General features: G+C 35.4%; 1 protein-coding gene across 5 annotated transcripts in view; it reads left to right on the forward strand.

Moving 5' to 3' along the window:
• MKLN1 (muskelin 1) overlaps positions 1–13006 on the forward strand; it is a 354266-nt gene that overhangs the window by 321340 nt on the left and 19920 nt on the right. For all 5 annotated transcript variants that reach the window (XM_079932674.1, XM_079932676.1, XM_079932673.1 and 2 more), the window contains 4 exons: positions 1277–1424; positions 2609–2723; positions 4174–4313; positions 9303–9405. In XM_079932674.1, the coding sequence (XP_079788800.1) occupies positions 1277–1424; positions 2609–2723; positions 4174–4313; positions 9303–9405 (506 nt within the window). The remainder of the gene's footprint in view (positions 1–1276; positions 1425–2608; positions 2724–4173; positions 4314–9302; positions 9406–13006) is intronic.

Here is a 13006-nt window from a genome sequence, read left to right on the forward strand (position 1 = left end):
ACCAAGGCTTAATTAGAAAATGCCAGGCTTTACATAACCACTAAAGACTATGTATTATGAGGGTTGAGGTTATTGTTAAGATTAGGTTGATGTGTGTGTATAAAGATAAATGTATTTGTGTATGGATGCATACAAATTATGTATTGTGTTATATATGTGTGTATAATTTTTTAATATATTTACTGTGGGATGCATTTGGATAGTCTCTGAAATGTTCCAGACAAATTTATTGAATATGAATGTGAAAGGACCCATGAATTAAACTAGGAAAAAATACATATTGCATCATTTGGCCCTGCTAAAGTAGATAAAGATGAATAAATATCAATGTGGTTAGCATCTCCTCCCATAGTATTCTGGATTGATTGAAATGTTTTACTTCAATCTGATGTTTGTGTAGCTTTTTCAGTATATGATAATTGTTCGTGTATAAAAGAAATGTAGTGTTGAAACAGTGGCATTGTTTTTAGATCTGTGGCAAGTATGTTGTGAATCATAAAATTATATTTCAACTAATATTTCCAAGTAATAATAGTGAGAAAATTTGCATTTGCTATATCAGTGTTTTACAAATTACTGGATAATGCCGAATGACCATCACTCATTTAATGGATTTCTCAGGAAATAAAATATTTTCTCAGAAAATTAACTCTGGGGAATTCGAGCCACTCAGGAAAACAAAATGGCATATTTTAGCCCCAAATATTTTATTTTATTTTATTTTTCTTGGAAATTATGTCATTTCATTGTAGGTCTTGAACAGGTATTTTAGATGACTTTGACCTTATTGAACAAACCGGCGTGTCAAATTTTTGTTTTTCTTGGTCGAGATTTGAATATTTTGTCTCTGCTATTAAATTAGAGCTGACCCAGATAATAAATCAGTTAAATAAAGCATTGCCCTTTTCCTCAATAAAAATGATTACATTGCATACCTCTTTCTATCTCTTTCCTCCTTCTAACTCCATTCTGGTAGTTAGCATTCATTTATTTCAGCAGATAGTTGGGTAACTATTATATGCCAGGCAATTGTTTTAGGCACTGGGAACAAAACAGTGAACCAAACAACCTTTGCCCTTATAGAGTTTACGTTTGAGTGGGGAGAAGGCAAGAAACAACTGATTATTGTTTAATATAAAAGTTATGTAGTCTGTTAGAAGGTAAGTGCTGTGGACACAAGTAGAGCAGGGTAAGGATGAAGTAATCTTTTATAGAGTAGTACTAACCTGTTAAGTAATGTTAATACTGTCATCTTATTTTCTCTTTCAATTTATAGTTCCAATGACAGGATTCACACAGAGAGCAACCATTGATCCAGAACTGAATGAAATACATGTCTTATCTGGACTCAGCAAAGACAAGGAAAAGAGGGAAGAAAATGTCAGAAATTCATTCTGGATTTATGACATTGTAAGGAATAGTTGGTAAGTAGCTCTTGTCTGTAATGCAGTCACAGTGTAACATTTATTTGAGGTTGTTGGTTTATTCAAAAGAAGAGAGAGATGGAAGGCTTATGTTAATTTGTGATGTCATACATTTTAATATCAATATTGGGGAGTGGAAAAGTCAGTACTGGTGCCTATGTATACAGTGATGTTCAGCAAATGGATTTTACCGCTGAATTATTTCAATTAGTAGATGTTTCTTTGTCTGAGAGTCAAGAGAATTGTATTTTAGTCTAGCTTTTGCTACCAAGTAGTTGTGTAAACTTGAGAACCATGTATTTTTAATGTTCCCAGGTCTTTTCTTAGTTTTTATAAAATGAAGCAGTTTGACTAGAGCAAGGTGGGGAGCATTATTATTTAGCATTTTCAAACTAGGACCCTTTTGTCACAGAGCATCTCACAGAACTGCTGAACATTTTGCTTTGAAAAACACTGACCTAGGGCTTCCCTGGTGGCGCAGTGGTTGAGAGTCTGCCTGCCGATGCAGGGAACACGGGTTCGTGCCCCGGTCCAGGGGGATCCCACATGCCGCGGAGCAGCCGGGCCCGTGGGCCATGGCCGCTGAGCCTGCGCGTCCAGAGCCTGTGCTCCGCAACAGGAGAGGCCACAGCAGTGAGAGGCCCGCGTACCGCAGGAAAAAAAAACAAAAAATACTGACCTAGAGGATCTAGCTCTAATGTTCTGTGATTACTACATAAGTGAATATTCTCCAAAACAGAGGAACTTCAGAGAACTTCCTCCATTCAGTAATGGAGGGTGGTGCTCAGCAGCTAAGGAATTTATTATTTTCTAAATAAGACATTTATTTACAGTAAGAATGAAAGAAGTCTGTTGTGAGCTTTTTTATTGTGAATAGATAAATGTGATATCACTCTTTCAGCCGTTGGTTTAAGCCTTCATATATGCTGATCCTGTTTCATAACACGAAGTAGTTTGTTCTTGAGTGAGATTTTTGATGGACATTAAAGAACTTCAGAACTCAGTTCTAACAAATTCAGATTATTTTATGAGGGTGACCAGAACTTTTAAGATTTGATGTGAACAAATTTATAATTTTTTGTTTGTAATTAGACATTGCGTTAATTTGCTTGCTACAATTGTATTAACATTATGTGTGCTGCTAGTTTTCTAAGATAGAATGCCTTAAAAGCAATGTCTTTCAGGTCTTGCGTCTATAAGAATGATCAAGCTGCAAAGGATAATCCAAGTAAAAGTCTTCAGGAGGAAGAACCATGTCCAAGATTTGCCCATCAGCTTGTATATGATGAGTTACACAAGGTATACTAACTACATTGACCTGTAAACTTTCTGTGGTGTACAATTGGAAAGAATCTCAAAATATATGTTTCTGATTATTTTTAAGTAGATTTGAATAAAAATGACTGACATTTACTAGAATACGTAGCAGACATTTGATATCACCTTGTCCCTAAAATTCCTTAAGAGAATAAACATTTTTGCATAGTCCACAGTTCCTGACACTTTTCTTATGAAAATGGTCAGTGGTTGCTGCTTCTTAGCTGCATAGATCTGATACATAGCATGGCCTGTTGTTTCTGTCAATACAATATGAATATTCAAGTAGAAGATGTACAGTTTTCAGCACTTGTATACCTTTTTCCATGATATGAAAAGGTATATATAACTTCCTGATTTTAGATTTTCCCATTGTGTAAGAAGTCTTTTTATCTTTATTTTTCCAATCTATGATTGACATAATCTGTTCCATCAGCCTATGAAAACAGTCCTGAATTCTGAAGTTTTAGTGTCCCTAAGTGTTCAGAGTGGTTTCTTTAGCTATTTCTCCCTTAAATTTTACATGTTTAATGATTGGGCTCAGATTACATAGTAAATTACTGACAGAACCTGTATTCTTTCTGTTTAGGCCATAGATGATTATTTAAATCCTCTATCATTTGAGAACTTTAGGTAAAAGATACCATGGGAGTAAATAAAAGCCCTTTCTCTGAGAGTCTCCCAAATTAAAGGATAAGTGAATTTCCATCTATAGGACAGAAATAAATAATATCTCTGTTGTATAACACTACTGGTTATAAATGTTTTCAAAATTTTCAAGAACTGCTTTAACACTTTGAGTACAGAATATTACTAAAGCTGTAATTATAATAGTGAAATCATTGTAGTATTCCTTTTACATTTCTTATTTGATATTAATTGAATAATAGAAAAATATTTTAAAAGTTATTTCACAAATCATATATGCCATTTAAAAATATTCAGCATTAAGGCTAAAGCAAAAGTAAGATGCTAAAATTTTTAAAGTTTCTAGTTACTGTTGACCTTCAGTGATTCAACTTGTGTGTCAGTTTTTTAAAAGATATCATTTTTTATTACGATCAACACTTGATTAACTTGATAATCCCCATTATTTGTTGCCCTAAGCAAACTCAGTATCTTGGAATAGCTTCTTACTATCATTGCTTTTGTTTTATGTCTTCCATTGTCAGTGTAACTGTGGTGATACAACTTATTTTAATAGAAAATGTTATTTAGGGAAGTAGTCACAGTACTTTAAAGTAAAATGGAAACTTGAGAAAAAGCAGAAGCAGCCTTTAGTAGACATGTAATAATGTTTTAGTCTTTAGTAAAGCTAAAGAAGTTACTTGTTACACACTACTACCAAAATGAAGAAATTTTACTTTGACTTTCGTAGTTTCTTGAGTATGCATGCATGTTTTTAAAATCTGGTTTGTTTTATTTATTACAGGTTCATTATTTATTTGGTGGGAATCCAGGAAAATCTTGCTCCCCAAAGATGAGATTAGATGACTTCTGGTCACTGAAATTGTGTAGGCCTTCAAAAGATTACTTACTGAGGCATTGCAAGTACCTCATAAGAAAACACAGGTATAAAAATAAATCACTGAAAACTTTTATTTAGCATTATCAGCTATTGTTGGTTTTATTTTATTTAGCATTATCAGCTAAGCTTTGGAGATGTGACTCTGTCTTTGGCAATTTAGTAACGTGACACTGTAAGTACTATGAAGATCATGACTTTTGTAAATGCCCTGTTCTCCTTATTTTTGCTTTCTTCTTTCAAAGGATGGTACAAAGTGAAGATAGATCTTGATGCTAAAAATTTTAAAGATAGAGCAAGGATATTTTGCAGCTGTTAATGGAAAAAGTTTCTATGAACGTGATGAACCTACCTTCAAGTAACTCAAGGCCTAACCACTACAGATTATATCAGTTCTAGATGATTGGCATATGAAGATTATTGGCATGTGACTGACCTGTTGATAACTCTCTTAACAGTGAATGTGATGATATAGTTGAGTAAATAATCTCTTTATAATTTGATATTTCAGAATACAACTTCAAATATGATTATAGCTTTACATCATTACTTTTACCATTTAATTGCAAAATCAAGTAATCAAACATTTTCATATGTCTCCTCAGTCATGTTTGCTTTTTAGCCTTAGCAGGTGATAAGCTGAAAAATGTAGAAAAATACATCTATCCCTTTGGTTACTGGTAGTGTTAGATCGTAATAAAAATTTACAATTTGGAGGGAGAGAAGTTTAGCTTTTAATGATGATAATAGGTACCATTTATGAGCAATTTTGTGTGCTAGATCCTGCATATTATTCTCACAATAAGACAGTGGAGTAGGTACTGTTATTACTACTCTCTTATAAAAGAAGAAATGGAATCGTTTTTAAGTGGGTTGTATAACTGACCTAAGGTTGTTCAGCTGTAAGTGACAGAGCCGGGCTTTGATGCTGTGTATTCTGACTCCAGAGTTACCACTTCACCACCACCACCACCCCGTACACATCGGTATATACACAGACATGCACACATGTGTGTTTATATGTTTAGTATATAATTACGTATTATATTTTATATAGAATATAAATAAATAAAAATCTCTGTAGGTGTATGTTAGGTTTGTGTTCCTTTATCATATCATGTTTGCTTGTTATTTCTCTCTCTGCTTTCACAAGTTGTGCTTGAGAGATAAATTGATAACAAAAGCTAGTTGCTTCTGTTACTTTGTTATTACTATGAATAATTAAAGAGTATTTTCTATAGAATCTATAGGAGAAAAGGTCTGAATCGTCACGTTGGCTGGATGGCAAGAGATAAATTCTGTCTTATTAACAAGATTTAAGCTTGAGGTACCTTCAGCTAATGTTTACGTTGCTAAAATATTATTCCTTGGTACTTAATGTTAAAGTTTGTTTTTAAAAGTTTAAAAAAACTTTAAACTTTGTTTTAAAAGGTTAAGACAAATAAGACAATAAGACAAATTCGGGGAAATCATAATGTTTTTTTTTTTCCTACTTCAGATACAACAACTATAGTTAGAATGTTGAGTTGAGCTTTCAAAAAAAATTTCCTGACCAAAAGTCCACTAGAGATTAAAGAAGGTTGTCTAGTGCTGTATGTAAAGAATTCGAACTTACTTTATAAACACTTCCCTCTGGCTTTTTTTTTTTTTTTTGCGGTACGCGGGCCTCTCACCGCTGCGGCCTCTCCCGTTGCGGAGCACAGGCTCCGGACGCGCAGGCTCAGCGCCATGGCTCACGGGCCCAGCCGCTCTGCGGCATGTGGAATCCTCCCAGACCGGGGCACGAACCCATGTCCCCTGCATCAGCAGGCGGACTCCCAACCACTGCGCCACCAGGAAAGCCCTTTCCTCTGGCTTTTAATTAGAAAAGTAATCCATGGTTAATAAAGAAAAAAAAAGTCCTCTCTCCCCACCACAAAGAATTGAATCATCCCTCATCCCACCATTCAAAAATAATATTTTGGTGTGTATCCCTTGAATTTTATGTGCACAAATAGAATTTTTGTTTAAAAAATAAGGATCATCTTGCTTTGAATCTGATGTCTTTTAATGAGTGATGTATTATAAACATCTTATTACCATGTTAAAAAATAAAAATACAAATCATAATTATAATGGCTACATAGTGTTCTATTCTGTGTAATTTACTTAACTAGTCTCCTTTTGTTGAATATTTAGCTTATTTCCAACTTATTTGCAATTATAAATAACACTGTAGTTAATATTATTATATACTTCCATATGCACCCCTATCAAAATTTCTGTAGGATAACAATAGACTTGATGAATTATACGTTGCCCTCCAGAAAGTTAATTTTCATTCCTTCTGGAAGTAAGTAGAATTATTCATTTTCCCACAACCAACCTATCCTAAGAAGTATTATTTTTGATCTTTGGCAGTCATTTTTCTCCTTTAAAAATCTGTCAGTGGACAGGTGAAATGACAGTTTATGGGAATCTGAAATATATATTATGGCATGTTTTAAGTTTCATGTTTTAAGTACAAAACATCATTAGTGACTTGTGCTAGTAAAGGCACAAAGTGAAAAATGAAAGTGGATAAGGAAAATAATCAGTAGCAAATTATTTAAATTTTTAATTACATTATGAAAGACTAGCACATCTTGTGAGTGTGAGAATGATTCATGAAATAAAGTGACTGAAGTTGAAAGGTAGCAAGTTTGTGTGATTGGGCAAATAACCAACCTTTGAAATTTGCTACTATTTAGTTAAAATATAAATTTTAAAGTATAAATTTTAGTTAAAATATAAATTTGAAGGGATAGAAGTATATTGAATGCCAAGAAAGTGTCTTTGTTCTTAATGGTGCCACATAATACAGAAAATAAAATGCCACTGTTTTTTCGTATAGCATTCAAGTTTCCAAATATATTGATGATTTGGGGGTGGAAAGGGGCAAAAGAAAAAAATTTAAATATGATTAGTTCCTTGTTCCTTTAGGTAGAGGGCAGAATTGTTGGCTGAAATATAATTTTAGACTGCAGACACAAGTCCAGTAGTAAGTTTTTGTGGGCTAACAAAAAAGCTTAAAAAAGGAAAGAGAGAACACACCTTCCAGGAAAATGGATCCCTTTGCTGGATTTATTTAATAGTACAGTAGGTGTGTGTTGGTTAAGTTATCAGGTTACAAGGATAAAGACATACTTAGGATATCTCACTGAAAAAGAATTTATTATGAGAATATCCAGAGAATTAAGGTACTTCCTCAGCACTTGAACAGTGAGGCCTGGTGGAGAATTGTTTAGGATACTGAGACAATTCTAATAGCTAGAAGCTACTGAAGTAGCTTTCCTTGTAACTGAGCCTCTCCCTTTCTGCTTCTTTCTGTCTACTTTTCCTGTTCTACTTCCTGACTCTGCTTTCTCTTATGGCTTCGGTAGGTGGCTAGGTAGCTAGGTAGTAGGAAGGAAGGGAGAGAAGGATAGGAAGAGAAGGAATATGTCATCTCATATCTTCTGCTTATTGCCTTCTGTGTTTTGTATATTTTTTGTGTCCTTGTGTATCTCACATTCAGATTCTCTAAGAGAGTATCTTCTTACAGAAAGTTCCCTAGAGAGCGTATCCCTATTGGAAAGAATTCTGCCAGGCCACTTTAAAAATTGCTCACCAAGCTCAAGACGATTGCTTTTGGCTCAGGTGCCAAAACTCTGGTCTAATTCATTGTGGACAAGATGGTAGAGTAACATGGACCTAAGACTCTCATCTGAGGGTTGTAAGACTGGCTGACAATCAGGGTACTATCTGGTACAAGAAAACTAATATTATGCCACTCGTTGCCCCTCCAGGTACCCTATCACTGAGATTAGCTCTAAAGACAGGAAATTATTGATGCCATCAGCTGAACACAGTTATGAAAGGCTCTTCACTATTTTCCTTTCCCAAATGAAATTAAATGTCTTCTTTCTGTATAATATTTTGAAAAGCATACCAGTTTATTAGAAATAAGTACATATCTAATTATGCTATTAAAAAGGAATTATCATTATTTAAATAGATATATAGTCCCAAGCAGACTTTTTTAATTTAAGAAAATCCTTTGTTTCCTTTCAGCTTTGGAATCAGAGACACTTGAGTTTAATTCTACTTCTGCCACTTACTAGGTCTTAGCTTGGCCAAGTTCATTTACTAGGCTCAGTTCCTCATCTGTTTTTTTTTTTTTAAATGATGATAAACTTCTCATCATAGAGTTATGGGAGGATACATGAAATGATATATGTAAGATACTTGATACAGTGTCTAGCACAAAACAAACGATTGATAAATGATTGCTACAGTTTTTGTTATTACTGAGACATGGAAATAGTCTCATTAAAAATATCTAATCAGTGTTAATGATACTCATTAAAAGAAACTATACTCAGGCTTCCCTGGTGGCGCAGTGGTTGAGAGTCCTCCTGCCGATGCAGGGAACACGGGTTCGTGCCCCGGTCCGGGAAGATCCCACATGCCGTGGAGCAGCTGGGCCCGTGATCCATGGCCGCTGGGCCGGCGCATCCGGAGCCTGTGCTCCGCAGCAGGAGAGGCCACAACAGTGAGAGGCCCGTGTACCGCAAAAAAAAAAAAAGAAGAAACTAATTTCACTTTCTGAAGTATCTGTTAAACACCTCCAGTGGAGAGTATATGACACAAATCTAGGAAATTATTTTTATTTTATCTCTACTTGTTTTTTTATGAAACATATTTGGCTGTTTTGCACTTCTGTTATATAAAATATTTAACATATTCGCTATGTTTTGTAGTTGATTTAATCTTAGCTTATAGTTTTAAGAGGAGGGTTGGGAATGCTCTTATCCAGTCTCTAGCACCACAGCCTGACATTACCATTACATCTCCAGGGACTCCACATGTACGCTATTTATATATGTGTCAGTATTCTTACTTCTGGATTCTTAAGCACAGGATTTTTAGATATCCACAATATCTTCTCAGATACAGAGTATTCCACTCTGGGTTTAAAAGACATTTCTGATGTTTTTTCATAACTCTAGACAATTATTCTTGTTTACATTTTCTAGGTTTGAAGAGAAGGCCCAAATGGATCCCCTTAGTGCTCTGAAATATCTACAAAATGATCTTTATATAACTGTGGATCATTCAGACCCAGAAGAGACAAAAGAGGTAAAGGTGGCAATAAACTTCAGAAATTGAACGTTTAAAAAATTGTCTTTCTAACTTATATTTGTTGACTTTGCTCTTGGATGTTTAAAGGAAAGTGAGGAAAATATGATGACACTAAAAATCTTAAAAATGGTACAGAGCAGATGAAATAAAAATTGAGTAGACATATTTTCATGTGGTAATCTAAGATTCAAGTCACACAAAAACCTGTGATCCACTCAGAAAAGGATTCTCAGGTATAAAGTTTTAAGTAGTCATTAGATTTTGTACTGGAAAGGAAATAGAAAAATTTTACTTCTGCCATAGTTCCATACTTCCTTTACTTAAGGGTTACATAAAGTTCAGTATAAACTTTTTCTACTGATACTCGAAAATCCCCCTAAAAGAAGAAAGAAAACTCTCCTTTATTGTAAGGAGAAAGTGAAGAGAGGTTGGTGGGAGTAGAATCTTTGCTGGCTTGATATTTAGTTATATGAATGTTGTAGCAGTACAGTTTTACCATAGGCTACTAACTTCGTTTATCAGTAGCCCCGAAGCTTGAGAACTTAGTAACAGATCATTACTTTTCAGTTTTTATGATACATAACATGGGATGGAAGCAGCTGTTTCTAAGATTTAATATTCTTAGGGCATATTTGCATATCCACAGTGTGTGAATATACCTGCAATGAGTTTCATGGTCTTACAACCTCTCTTCCAACTTCTAAGATTCCTTTTGTCACTTCTTCCTTTTGCTAACTATTCTTGTTCATAGTTCATCTGGCAACATCTGAACTGCAATCCATTTTACCTTCCATTCTCAGAATTGGTGATTATATGTAGTTCTGTTCCTTACATCTATTTCCCTGTTAGCTGTTGCTGTGCTTTGGCTTTGTAATAGCGACATCAAGCAGTGTTTTCCTCTGTTCAGCATTGACACAGGCATCAGACTGAATGACTTTCAGGTACCAGGTTCATTGTACTTTCAAGCAGAAGAGCCTGCATGTCCTTGGCACCAAAACAAAGAAATACTCTTTCATAGTTGCCTACTGTGAAAATAAGCCCTAGTTCTCTCACTCAGTATTGGTTACAACCCTTCAGTAGGTGGAGAATCAGCAGAACACATTTTAAAACCCCCTGAAAAAGGACAGTTAATTGTCTTTTCTTGAGTCTTCAGTCAATTCATGATACTATTTGAAATAGGGAGAACTGTCACGATTTTACCAAGTAGCAGAATATATTTGGTTTAATCTGTTATGGCTTATAAACTGAACATAGTTGTGAAGAGTCTGTTAATGTTCATTTTGTTAGACCATGCATTTGAGAGTTATAAATGGATTTTCTTGTGTTTTCACCATAGTCTGTCTAAAATGGCTGTAATCCGGAACATTCATTTTTCTTTTATTTTTTAAAACCAAACCAAAACAAAATATTTCAAAGTAAATAATTTCAGCTGTGTGAGTTGCAAGTAGGCCAAAGAAAACAGACAGTTTGCTCTTAAAGCTAAGCTAGTAGGAAAGTCCAGGACAGGGAGGTATCTCAAGTTCAAACAGTCATTTTAAGAATTTTGGTAGTGGGTTTCTCTTTTCCTGAAGAGTATCAAATTGTGATTTTGTATGCCACAGACTTCCACTCCATTTCTGAAAAGCTGTATCTATCAAGAGTTGTTTAACCCTAGTAGAAGTTAGTAAAAATGATGTTATTCATGTGTATGTCAGCATCAGAATCACTTTAGAAGCTTTTTCAGAACAATACCCTCACCCTAAGAGTCTCCTCTGTCTGCTCTTTTACAATGGAAAACTGAAAGCACACCTAAAAAATTGAGAATTACTGGTCTGTAAGGTTATTCTTTTGTTTAAAAACGTGTGAACAGATTTCATTTGGGGAAAGAAATCCCTTGGGGACAGCTCCAGTGTATATATATATGTACTTACAGTATCTGTTAGTGAGGCATATAGATCTTCGCTTTTCATTGTAAGAAATCATTCCCCTTTTTGAGAAAGGCCTTACTGCTCTTCATTTTCTGTAGTAGCTTGGTTTTGTTCTCTATGTATGTTTTACAAATTTTTCATTATATTAAATGATTTTATCAGCAACCAGAAGTGGTTTTTAGATTTTTCTCCCCCTTTTTCGGGTCATCATTGTGTCTTTTAGTAGCAAAATGCTGGTGGACTATCAACAAATAATGGTTCTTTGCTTTCTTCCAGTCTCCAGAGCATGGGTTCTAAATTGGTGATGAGCTTATAATAAAGCTTATGAACATTGTATTTTTTTCTAGAAAAGGGCCAAGAAAAGGATGCTTAAACTGATTCTGCCATTTTCAGAGAGGATTCTATAATAGAGAAGGAACAAGAAAAACAAGTTTTCAGCCACTATTGCACACTTTGTATTAATTGTCTTTCTACTGAGCTTCCAAAGTACTGATGTCATTTATTTAAAATATTGTGTAGAGTTCCTACAATATGCCAGGCATTCTTCTAGGTACAATAGATATACCAGTGAACCAAACAAGATACTTGCCCAGGAGGTACTTACATACTAGTGGGGGGGAACAATAAACGTATTAAATAAATTATACCGTGCATTAGAATTTGATAAGTATTATAGGAAAGTTAAAAAGAGATCAAAAATATAAGGGGACTTCCCTGGTGGCACAGTGGTTAAGAATCCGCCTGCCAATGCAGGGGACCTGGGTTCAAGCCCTAGTTCGGGAAGATCCCACATGCCACGGAGCAACTAAGCCTGTGCGCCACAACTACTGAGCCTGCGCTCTAGAGCCCGCGAGCCACAACTACTGAAGCCCTCGAGCCACACCTATGGAAGCCTGCGTGCCTACAGCCCGTGCTCTGCCACAAGAGAAGCCACCGCAATGAGAAGCCTGCACACCGCAACGAAGAGTAGCCCCCGCTTGCCGCAACTAGAGAAAGCCCGCGCGCAGCAACGAAGACCCAACGCAGCCAAAAATAAATAAAATCTACGTTTAAAATATATATATATACACACACATATATATATATGTGTGTGTGTATATATATATATATGTGTGTGTGTGTGTATATATATATATATATATGGGGTAAGAATTGGGCAGTTGCAGTATTAAATAGAATAATCATAATAGACCTCATTTGGAAGTCAGATTTGCACAAGGACTTGAAGAATATGAGGGAGTGATCTAAGTAGATAATTTGGGGAAGATAATTCCTAGCAAAGGGATGGCTAGAACAGAGACCCCTGGGATGGAGAGTATTTGGCTTTGTTTAGAACAGCAAGGAGACACTTGTGGCTGGAGTAGAGGTAAGGAGAGTGAAAGCAGTCAGAGATGAGGTCCAAGAGGTAAGAGCAGGGATTGGCAGAACAGGTTATGAATGACTTCATAAGTCATTATTAGGACTTTGGCTCTTACTCTGAATAGGGAGCTGGTTCAGGGTATTGTCCATGCAGAGGAGTGATATCATCTGCTTTATGTTTTAATTAGGTCACTCTGACTGCTGTATTGAGAATAGACTAAAAGGGAACAAGGATGGAGGCAAAGAGAACTATGAGGGAGGTGTAGAAATCTAAGCAAGGGGGATTGTTGCTCAGAGCAAAGTAGTAGCAATAGAAATGGTGAGAAGTAAAG

Source organism: Stenella coeruleoalba (genome assembly GCF_951394435.1).
Source record: "Stenella coeruleoalba genome assembly, chromosome: 9".
NCBI classification, from domain to species: domain Eukaryota; kingdom Metazoa; phylum Chordata; class Mammalia; order Artiodactyla; family Delphinidae; genus Stenella; species Stenella coeruleoalba.